At 38.7% G+C, this 12,207-nt stretch overlaps 1 protein-coding gene across 10 annotated transcripts in view; it reads left to right on the top strand.

Moving 5' to 3' along the window:
- naaladl2 (N-acetylated alpha-linked acidic dipeptidase like 2) overlaps positions 1 to 12,207 on the top strand; it is a 549,411-nt gene that overhangs the window by 454,653 nt on the left and 82,551 nt on the right. For all 10 annotated transcript variants that reach the window (XM_082524424.1, XM_082524421.1, XM_082524418.1 and 7 more), the window contains one exon: positions 10,615 to 10,704. In XM_082524424.1, the coding sequence (XP_082380550.1) occupies positions 10,615 to 10,704 (90 nt within the window). The remainder of the gene's footprint in view (positions 1 to 10,614; positions 10,705 to 12,207) is intronic.

The following is a 12,207-nucleotide window of genomic DNA, read 5'->3' as shown; positions in this document are numbered from 1 at the left end:
AGTGAGTTTCTTCCTGAGGAGATGACGCATAAGTACTGGAGCTGATCCCAACATTTGTAAAGTATAAAACCTAAACACACATTTGTTACCCAAATTCCACTCATTTTTTTTTCTATCTGGTAGTATTGTGCCGCTGAGCAACCACATGACAATAGCCAACCTCATCAAGGTAGCTAAATGAAACATTAGCTCCAAAGACTTTAGACAACTTTTCTGGCCATGCTCAGATTCACAAAGTTCTGCCTTTAAGAAAATCTTTTTGTGGAACCTTTTTTTATTCCTGTGTGTGAAAATTATATTCACCGTTCCATTGTATTGGTAGATAAATGTAATTCTTCAGATACAGGGCTCTCCAGTAGCATATTAGACTCCAGATATGACCATATCACATGTATCTTCACACTTATAATTGAGTTTATTCATGACCTTGTTCTTGTCATAGTGTTGCGTCCTTTCTAGAAAGGATGTTCTATTTTACAAAAAAGCATGAAACTTCAGAAGAAAATGATCTGTCTTTTTTCTTGCTGGTTTTGAAGCAGTTAACCTTTTTGTTGCCTCAGCTTTCACTTTTATCAGTTGTCATGGGAGCTTTCTCTAAACATTATAAGCAGTACATTCGTTATTTCAAACACTGTCAGCCTCAGTTTGTGTCAAAGATCCTTTTTTTATTTATTTATTTATTTTTTTAGGTTGGGCTTAATGATGTAAAAGGTTTACTAAAACTGTCAAAAAAAGGGTTTTCAAAGAATTTAATTGGAACAATATCTGAAGAAACATCTACACTGTGCAATACTTCTCAGGTTGAGTTTATAGCTGAATGAACATAAAACTACCTCTCCAGTGCTTTTTCTTTTCTTTTTAGGTTAAATAAATTAAACTGCTATATGGATGAAAAGTAGAGGCATAATCGATGCTAATTCCTATAGTAAATCTTTTACAGCTTATTATAAAAAACAGCATTGGTCTCTGTCATGACAGCTATATTGGGGAAAAATAACTTTATACTTTTGTTTTTTCATTCCTAAAGTCATGGCTTATTTATCTTATAACCACTTTGAGGTACAAGTGATTGTACTAGTAGACTGTGTAAAGTTAGCGTCTGATACTTGGTAAATACATTTCATTGGTGACTTATTTTGATATGTAATGAAATGGGATACTTTCATTGTGGTTGTGAGGCAAATCTCTAGAAATGCTATCATGTCAATATGGACCAAAATCCAGCACTTTGTTGAAACCATATGATGAAGAAATAAGAGAGGTCTGAAGGCAAACAGGGTTCAACTCACTACTAGCAAGGTGTGACTAATGAAGTGGCCATTGCGTGTATACTGGGGGGGGGGGAATATATAATAAAAATGCTATTCTGTATCTGTATAGTTACGCAACATCAAACTTCTGGAAACAGATAAAATCGTTATCAGACATAATCTCTGGAATAAATTGGTAAGAGCAATTATAATGTCTGATCTGCCAGACTCTCCTGACACTCCTGTGGAAACTGTGCACAAAGCTGTACTTGTATAAAGTGGAGAAAGATGGCCTTAGACACAGGAGGGCAATGTTTAAATCCAACAGAAACACAGTTATTTGTCTTTTAATATACCTTCAGTCTAAAAAATATGGCTATCCAGTTTTCCTTTGTGTTCATTTACTGAATTGATGACATTTCTCTACATTACGAACCACAGAAATGGCACTTTTTATGCTATCAAGTCCTTGAATATAGGCAAGAAGGAGGAATGGCTAGCCAGGGACACTGATGTCTCTATGCAGAAGTCTGCTGTGTTCTTTTGGTATCCACCGTTGAAAATGCTGATTTGCAGCTGAATGTTGTAGCAAATGATGAGCATTTAAAAGGGGCCATGTTCTGTAAGCAGGGAACGTCTGAAGCAGGGACCTCGTTTTGTCCAGAAAGTGAAAGTCAAAGTGAGCTTCTTGCAGAGCCAGGTTTTGATAGAGCTCAATCAACTCGGTTTACAGAGAAGCTGTAGTGTCCCAAGGGCAGATTTTTAAATGGGTTTTCAGTGCACAGTAGAGCTTGTTTTTTCCAAGCTGAAATCCTTGAAGTAAGTTTTTATTTTTTATTTTTTTCAGCTTTTGCAGAAACTCATTCTCAAGCATGAAGCTGATTGTTTCCTCTGGTTTGTTCTTAAAGTTTTTAGAAAGTCTAGCAAACCCTGTTATATGCCAGGTTTGAATACCTCCAGCCTCCTATAAAAAGCATACACTTACTTATACAAGGTCAGTCCATGTGTTGTTTCTGCCCATAAGTTTGACATTGAGGAAATTGAGTTGTGGGGTTATCGGGATATAAAACAGCTTCTATTTTCTTCTCTTTATTGTTTCAGGAGATGCACAGACATTTTAGGTTTACATTTATTTTCAGACCTAAAATCTGATACCAAAACACTTGAGCACTCTCTTTTTGTAAGGCCCCATTATTGTAAGGGAGTATATCATCATGTAGTGTGTTTGGAGGCTATAGTTAGTGTGTACTGTAGTCATTGTTTTGTTTTGTGTGTCGGTTATACTAGCGAATGTCACAGTTGATCCAAAAAAAAGCCACCAAAAGCAGATTGCAGTCTAAACGTTGTCTCCACATGGAAAACTGGATTGATACACCTCTATTGTCAGACCTGCAGGGTTTAGGCCTGTGATATTCTCCTCTGTCTTATAGTGGACGGAAACTATTTTTTTGGAGTGGCACAAATAATTTGTGTGCCTTCTTATTTGATGCAGCCCACCTGATTGTTCTGTAAATGGTTTTAAATGGTTATATAAAAAATGCCTGAGGCCTTGGATGCATTTTTAGGTAAATAGTACCATATAACTTTGTTGTTTGCAAAATTTGTGCATAATTTTTAGGAAGGTACAATTTCTATTTGCATTTCAAGTTATGAAAATGATTCGTTAAACATGTTTGTGGTTTTTACAGTAAAAAATATAACTTTTTTCTACTCGGATTTAAAAACATTTTTTTCTGAATTTAGCTCAATTGTGCTAATATAGTATGTCAAAATGAAAAAAATAACTCCAGTTTCAGATATTTGAGGTTGTGCTGAAAATACAAGGCAAGATAAACAGTTTTTAAAGGTGAAATATAGAGGTACAATGAAAAGTAGTCAAAAACGGCAAATTATACCCTGGTCCCCAGAGGAATAAAGTGGCCAAAAATTGTCATTTTTGGAGGGGAGACTAGTGTTAATATACCGTAAGTTTAACTAATCAGTCAATTAACCTCTGAATCCCTAAGCCTGTTTCTGCTGGAGGTTTCTTCCTGTTAAAAGGGAGTTTTTCCTTCCCACTGTCACCAAAGTGCTTGCTCATAGGGGGTCAGATTGTTGGGTTTTTCTCTGTATGTATTATTGTAGGGTCTACCTTACAATATAAAACGCCTTGAGGAGACTGTTGTTCTGATTTGGTACTTTATAAATAAAATTCAAATGAAATTGAAAATGAAAATGAATATCATGGCAAGAGCTACGAAATTACCTCATGAATGCCTCTAAAAGTTTGTGTCACCTGTTGTGCAGGAGACTTATGCATTTGCATATATGGTTCCCAATGTCAAGCATAAAGGAGTGGTAATGTGAGGGGGTAGAAACATGTTTTTGTCCTAGAAATTCAGTTTCTCTTGTTATCCCTTTCACTTGGCTCCAATGCCTCCATCACATCACTCATACACACTTTGAGTTCTCTGTCTATCTTGTGTTTGCTTACTTTTGGACCCACGCTGCTTTCAGTGAAGCCTCCATTGCCCGTTCTTGCTGTTCCATTGATTTTGTATTATCTTGCTGGATGCTTGATCTGACAACTTCAACTGATTTTGTTTTCTGGTTCTTACATCCTCCTTTTCTGAATGTTTTTTTTAAATGGTCACATATGGTGTTACAGTGAAATTTTGTTACCACCCTGCACTGTGGTCTCTTTTTTCATTGCCAATAGCTAGGATGACCAAGGGTTAATTTATAAAAATGAATTTCAAATTTCTAACTTTTATGTAATGTGTTTTATCGTGTGTCGTATGTGTTTATATTATTCTGTCTTCATTAAAATGAAACTACAATACAAATTATATACTGTTCTTTCTTTCTACTGTACTTTGTAAGTGCACAAACTTAAAAATTCAGTATTAGATCAAATAATTATTTAACCCAGTAACGTTTTCAATGAAATTGTCACTGTTATAGCTGCTTTTTAGTATGTATTCCCAAAAGTATTTGCTTGTCTGCCTTAACACACATATCACTTTGAGTGACATGCCATACTTAATTCATTGGGTTTAATATGATGTGGGCCCACCCTTTGCAGCTATAACAGCTTTAACTCTTCTGGGAAGGCTTTCCACCAAGTTGGCACACTGATTTCGAATAAGGGCTGGCTCACAGTCTCTGCTGTAATTCATTCCAAAAGTGTTCTGTTGGGTAGAGGTCATTTTGTCATGTTTGAAGAGGAAAGGGCCGACTCAGTCCAGCGGGGCGTGCTTTACAGCACTGCATCTGACCCCTTGCGTTTAGTTATGTAAGGCTTGGATGCAGCTGCTCAGCCAGGGAAACACATTCCAAGAAGCTCTCTAAGCGCTGTTCGTGAGCTAATATGACGACCACGTGAAGTTTGGGGCATCTGTAGCAGTTGGTGACCACTGTGTGCTTCCCAGTTGTGTCAACTTTGTTATAATATCACTAACGGCTGCAGACAGGAAGATACTGCCAGCACCGGAAACGTGCTCGTCATCTCCGAGCATGAAGTAAGGAGAGCCTTCAAAAGAGTGAACACCAGGAAAGCAGCAGGACCAGACGGCATCCCAGGTCGTATCCTCAGAGACTGCGCATACCAGCTAGCTCCTGTGTTCACTGAGATATTCAACATCTCTTTATCTCAGTCGGTGATCCCCACATGCTTCAAAGAGTCCATCATTGTTCCTGTCCCGAAGAAACCCCACCCTGCTTCTCTCAATGACTATCGCCCTGTAGCCCTCACCTCAGTAGTGATGAAGTGCTTTGAACGCCTGGTCAGAGACTTCATCATTTCTTCACTACCAGACACACTGGACCCACTACAGTTCGCTTACCGTCCAAATCGTTCCACAGACGATGCCATCTCTCATCTCCTCCACACATCACTCACTCACTTGGACACTAGAAGGGGGAATTATGTTAAAATGCTCTTCATAGACTACAGCTCTGCATTTAACACCATAATTCCCTCCACACTCACCACCAAGCTGGAGCATCTGGGACTCAGCTCATCTATGTGTCAGTGGATCTCCAACTTCCTAACTGGCAGACCACAGGCAGTAAGGATGGGCGGACATGTCTCAGCCTCCACCACTCTCAGCACTGGAGCCCCCCAGGGGTGTGTTCTGAGCCCCCTGCTGTACTCTTTGTACACATATGACTGTGTGGCCACTACCAGCTCCACCACCATCATCAAGTTTGCTGACGACACCGTCGTGGTGGGCCTGATCTCTGATAACAACGAGACGGCCTACCTGAAGGAGATTAGGAATCTGGAGAACTGGTGCCAGAGGAACAACCTCCTTCTAAACGTCAGTAAGACAAAGGAGCTGATAGTGGACTTCAGCACTAAGCAGGAGAGGAACTACCAGACCCCCGTCATCAACGAGTGCCCAGTGGAGAGAGTGGACAGCTTCAAATACCTCGGAGTTCACATCACGCAGGACCTGTCATGGTCCTGTCACATCAACACCGTGGTGAAAAAGGCCCGACAGCGTCTCTACCACCTCAGACGCTTGAGAGACTTCCAACTGCCCTCCAAGGTGCTCAGGAACTTTTACTCGTGCACCATAGAGAGCATCCTGACGCGAAACATCTTAACCTGGTTCGGGAACAGCACCATGCAGGACAGACGAGCTCTACAGAGGGTTGTGCGGTCAGCTGAGCGCACCATCCGCTCCGAGCTCCCTGACCTGCACTCAATCTACAGCAGGCGGTGCTGGACCAAGGCCAGGAAGATTGTGAAGGACCTCAGCCATCCCAACAACAGACTGTTCTCTCTGTTGAGGTCAGGAAAGCGATTCCGCTCCCTGAAGACCAACACAGAGAGACTGAGGAGGAGCTTCTTCCCGCAGGCGATACGGTCTCTCAATCACACCACCACACAGTACTGACCCACACATATAGTTCTTACACACACACTGGACATTCTGGACATTGTTTTCACTTCATCACTTAAATCACTTTGAGCATATTTGCACTGCACAAGACATAATGTGGATTGCACAACACTGGTCACTACATTCTTCATTTCCAGTTAATACTTGTACAGCTGCTGTTATTGTGTATATATTTATTTATATTTCTTCATACATTCTTATATAGTTCTATACTGTGTATTTTGTTGTACAGTTATTTTATTTTCAACTTTAATTTATATATTTTATCTTATTCTTTCCCAGTTAAATTTACCCTTCATTCTAATTTGTGTTGTACAGTTATTTCATTTTTAACCTTAATTTATATTTTATTCCTTCCTAGTAAAATTTACCCTTTTTAATTTTTCATATTTATTTCCCTTTTTAATTTTTCATATTTATTTCCTATCTTATTCATAGCCTTTCCTTTTTTTGTTTTCTTTAGGTCACGAGCAGTTGTCCAAGCATTTCACTGCATATCGTACTGTGTATGACTGTGTACGTGACAAATAAAATTTGAATTTGAAATTTGAATTTGAATTTAATAGTTGAGTGTGGATATTTAGTAGTGTTGCACAGGTGGCATCCTGTCATGGTACTGTACTAAATTCACTCCTGAGACCCATTCTTTCACAAATGTTTATAGAAGCAGTCTGCATGCCTAGATGCTTGATTTGTACCTGTGACCATGGAAGTGATTCAAACACCTGAATTAGATGATTTGGACGAATTAGTTAATACTTTCGCCAATATAATGCACTTCATTATGGATAATGACACTATTATACTGTAAGATCTGTTTTCTTCACAGCTTTGTACTTTCTGTTTTTCGTGTTTCACAGTAGCACCACACTATAATAGAGACAGAAACAGTCCCACAATGCCATATTAATGGTTTCAGTAGTTAAGTGATCCACTAGCAAAAGTAATATTTTTGTTTTATGAATGTCTGAGCAGTGGGGATAACACCTGTGCAGCTTAAATTCTCCTTGATGATGCTGGTGGAATTTGATTTATTCTGTGCAATAGATGGAAGATGTGCATTTATCACTAGGATTAGAAAGCGCTGAGAGTCATTCTTAAATAAATGGACATTTCAGAATGTATTTTTTTTAAGTCACAAGGACATCTAGTTTCATAGAGGACATTCCTGATTGATGAGTAGGACACCTTTAATCCAAAGGTATCACTGTCCTTCATGCTAAAGAGGCACTTTCTTCCTTTTGTGTTTCAGAAAAACTAACATTGATTGAACGTGTGTGTGTGTGTGTGTGTGTGTGTGTGTGTGTGTGTGTGTGTGTGTGTGTGTGTGTGTGTGTGTGTGTGTGTGTGTGTTCAGGCAAAGTATGGTTCAGGCATCGTTTTGTGCCAGCAGAGGATTTGATCATTTCATGCTTTTTTTTTCCTCTGTTTTAACCCCAGCAGTAACCTTCAGCACAAATCAATATAATATTTAAGAAGTTGTCAAACCCAAGCTGATTAATGCTCATGTTTTCATAAATAACAACCCATTATACCCATTTTAGCATTACAATATTTTAACCACCACGAGAAGGTCAGAGCAAACCTAAGTGTTGAGGCACAGAGAGGGTCTGTACTGTAAAAGAAAGTGAGCTGTACATAAGCCATACAAAGGGCACTTAGTACAGAGTGGATGCCACTTGGGAATCTTTGAGCCTGGCCATTTTCTTCTGGTTTAACAGCTTCAGTTCTCCATAACCCCACCATCCTGAACCCATGAAACCCAGAGAAAATATGTCAATCTGACATAAAGCACCGCATAGTGCTTGTTAGAAATGCTATACGAAAGTGACTACAGTGTTTAATTCGAATTATTTCTATAAAATATTTATGTTTTTATAAAAACTATTCAACCTGTATTCACAAGCTCGATCAGCAGGACAAACCTGCTTATGTTTCTTTTCTGTGTTTCATTTTTTTCCATATTCATTGGCATTTTTTGACCTTTGACTTCTCTTAACTTCTTTGTTCGGATGTCTTGCTTATCAGTCTTTGAATACAAGCCATCTGCTAATTCTTCCATCTGTTAACATGTGACGCACTAATGCTTATGGGAAATGGTGCTTGTGAAAAATGTCTAAAAGCAAAATATTAACTGAGCAACACAACAACATGCAGCTTTGTGATTACAGGGAATAATTCATTTAAATGGGAAAATTAATTAACACAGTGTGTGTCCGCGTAGGTGTGTGTGGTGTTATCTTCATCATGACAGCAAGTCCCCATCAAAAGTTTCAGAAAAAAGCAGTCTGACCACAGAGAGTGACAGCTACAGATATCCACGGGGCTCAAATACCTCTTGAATCCATGTCTTTGTGCGAGGGCACAACAGCTGTATCCGTGCATTTCATTTTAATTCTTCTCCTCTGAATGCAGGAGGTGAGGATTCTTTTGGGGGAACTCTGCACATATGCAACTTGACATCAACAACAGGGGCATATTTTGAGGCAGATGCTGCGTTCAATAATTCACATATTTATTCAGAGGCAGCACACAGGGTTTGATGAAAACTTTCTCCTTGTTTCTTCTTGGAATGCATAAATATGCAAACTGTTAAGTAAAACTTCTATTCCCTGTGTACTCACCGTGGCTGCTATATTGACTAGTTAAGTGCATTGCCAGTTTCACCCCATCATCTATGGGGAATTCAACTTTTTTTTCCCTTTAACATTTGCTTTTGTTCCAGTATCCTGAGGGTGCCTGATGAGTCATGCACTTCTGAGCGTTTGTTCCAGTCCATCATAATGTTGTACAGCATCCTACAAGTTTAAACCGAACTCTGAAAGCTTGATTTACATTTGTAAATGGTGCATTTGTTACATTTTACCAAAAGATAGGCTTAACTACCATGAAGTCATCCTTGAGTTTTAAATGCATTTTGAAGCCAAAACCCCTGAATGTTCTTCACCATTGCCATCTTGATTTTTAACAAGAGGTTACCATTATCAGTCATCAGCCTCTGCTACCGAACTTGGTTAGCAAGATACACCCATATGGATGCATCTTACAGACACAGATACCTGCTAATTAGTGCTAAGTAGCAAACTACTACAACAAAAAATTCACTCAGCAAAACAAAAGCACAGAATTCCCGGAGAGTGTACATCACAACAGGCCATATTATTGAAATGCTAAAGAGTAGATTCTATAAGTGCAAATGAGTGAGAAATTAGTGAAGATAAATATAACTGGATGTAAATGTCTGTACCCACAGATCATATTGTACCTTTTTCATTTTTTATCTGCAATTTTCACTCATTTTAGTTGAATAAATGAGTGATATTTACGATAAACACAAACTTTGCCTAAACAAAATCACATAAGGCAAAGGTATATATATATATATACAGATATATATCTAAATGAAAAGCTTCTGCAGAATCAGTATCAGTTTTACTTGTTTAGTGATGGGGCTAGAAAAAACAAAGTGCTCACATACGAGATAACTCTTAGTGACAGTCAGGCGAGAAGAGAAAAAGCAGCAAAACCACCAACATAACTAGGCTCATGGAGGGCAGCCACCTGCTTTGACCCTTCGTTGTGAGGGAAAGGCAAACAGAGAAAAGAAGAAGACCTGACAGTTTGCAGGTTTGTGGTGCCAGCAATTGCAACAATGTTGAGAACAGAGAAGGAAAAAATGCTATTTTATGTGGAGATAAAATATCCTGTTCATAGCATGATAATAATATAAATATCCTGTACTATCATGGAGAAATAACTGAAAAGTAACACTTACTTTTCCTGTTGAAAGCATTGACACCGGTCAAAACTGGATGAAATAAAAACTAATAGGATGTTCAAGACTGCTGCAGTGTGCCGTGTTTGAACTTCTGATATCATGAACTCCCTGTTTGGTTTGACTCTATTTGAAAAAAAAGAAGGAAAAAAGACGGAAAGAAAGAAACTTCTACAAAGACAGCACAATGACTTTGAAGTCACAGTGAGGTACTTTGTTTTTTGAGGACGTTACATAGTATACTGAGGTGACAGTGAGGTAATTTTAGGTGGCGTGTAGTCATGGTTGACTTTGTGTAGCCGTCCGCCTGTGAGTTTGTGTGTGTGTGTGTGTGTGTGTGTGTGTGTGTGTGTGTGTGTGTGTGTGTGTGTGTTTGACACCACAACACAAAAGCTGAGCAGCTCTGTGGCCTTGAGAGCATTTACTGTTGTTTCCTGTCAAAAACTTGACAGGTCACTCCACTCTTTCCCGCTTAGAATAGAAGAGAACAAATTAGAATATATGAAAAAAAAAAAACAAGTAACTGGAGGGAAAGGTGTCTTTTTTTATTATTATTATTTAATACTATGGAGAAACAAATCATTGTTGTCGCTCACTAACATGGAATGTTTCTCATACTTTAAAAAACGGGACATAGTAACTTTATCATCTTATATTTAAGACTTTTTTCTTCTCTTTTTATTCACCCCTTTTCTTTTAGACCACCAGTTTTCTGTCAGAGGCCCAGTTTTCTTCAGAGTCACCAGAAACCCTGGACCCACTTTTCAAGTTCCATGAGACCATTGCTAAGGTAGGACCATGTAATTATTTCTAATTCTAGCAAGAATTGCGACTGTTATGACGACTTTACCATGTAAGGCAGGATCTGTTGATTTGGGACATCTGTGCTACATATGGTATTTTCTACGCTGCGAATTTTGACAAAATTAGGAGACAAATGTAAAGAATATAAAGTTCTTCCAGTTGGAAAAAAAATGAAAAAGCATATACGTTCATGGTTTATCCTGACTTGGGAAGTGCTTGGTTAGGAATGTTGGTAAACAGAGCATAAAATCTGAAAGGTAGAACCCTATGTAAAGGAGTGTATAGTTTGATATCACTGAGTGCACTGCTGAAGAAAGGCCATGCCATAAATGTGGTTTAAACTTTCTTGTCCCAAATGAGATTATCTCCTCCATCAGAAATTGCTAAAATACTACACTGTAAGCTTGTCTGTGTTGAATGAACCTGGGATAACAACTGTTACTCAATGTCTAAGCGTTATGGAAAAATAGTTTAATCCTTTAATCAAATAGAGCCAAAACAAAAGGCAACAAAACAATCTCACTTGTAAGAGGAGAGAAAACAGACTCAAATTGTAGACATATACCAAGTGACAGACAATAAGCGAGCTGCACCACAGGGTTATAATGCTGGCTGCTGATGCCTGTGACAGTCCAGACAAGCCAGTTCACCATGCAACAAATGAGACATCCTTCATGTGTATATACATGCTGTGTGGCTTTCTGTTCACAAGATTCTCCCAATCAAAATAGTTGTCAGCCAAATATCATTTTATTAACAAAAACACAAACATTCTTATTATTATTACTGCAATAACCTTATCAGTATTGCTTGCTTTGTAAGGAAGGTTTAATTGGATTGGACAACTTTTGCAGTTGGAAAGAACAAACTGGGTCATTTTGCAAAAATTTGTTATTTATAATAATGTAAATTAATGTTAAATTTGATAATCCAACTACACATTTGTTTTTCACTTGTCTAGTTCATTGTTGTGGTGTAGGCTAAAGCCTATCCCAGGCCGTCCTCAAGGTGCAGCAGGTTGAGAGGCGGGATATACCCTGGACATGGTGCCAGTCTGTTGGAGGACTAACTCATTTTGATAATTAGCCCATTCTACTTTAAAGTCTTTAGCGTTGCATTACAGAATCTGATATCTGCTATGCTTCGAAACAGGTGGTGCATCATACATGCAGGACAGGGGTGTCCGAACTCCGGCCCGCGGGCCAACTGCGGCCCGCGATCCATTTTTAATTGGCCCGCCAGTAATTTTATAAATAGAATAGAATATTGTCCGCACTTCAACTTTTGCTTGAGCGTATTGCACTTCTTAGTTTTAACACCAGGGGGAGCTTCTGTTGATCAAGGCAGTTGCTCCACCAAAAAGGACAATCACAGAAGAAATTTACCCCAAGTTACTAAACATGGCAGAACCAAAGAAGCGAAAGGTAGAAAGTGAATGCAGAAAATTTCAGACACGTTGGGAGAGTGAATATTTCTTCAGAGAATTCAA

Source organism: Aulonocara stuartgranti (assembly GCF_965226115.1).
Source record: "Aulonocara stuartgranti genome assembly, chromosome: 23".
In the NCBI taxonomy this organism is placed as follows: Eukaryota; Metazoa; Chordata; class Actinopteri; order Cichliformes; family Cichlidae; genus Aulonocara; species Aulonocara stuartgranti.
This window is presented reverse-complemented; position numbering and strand designations above follow the sequence as displayed.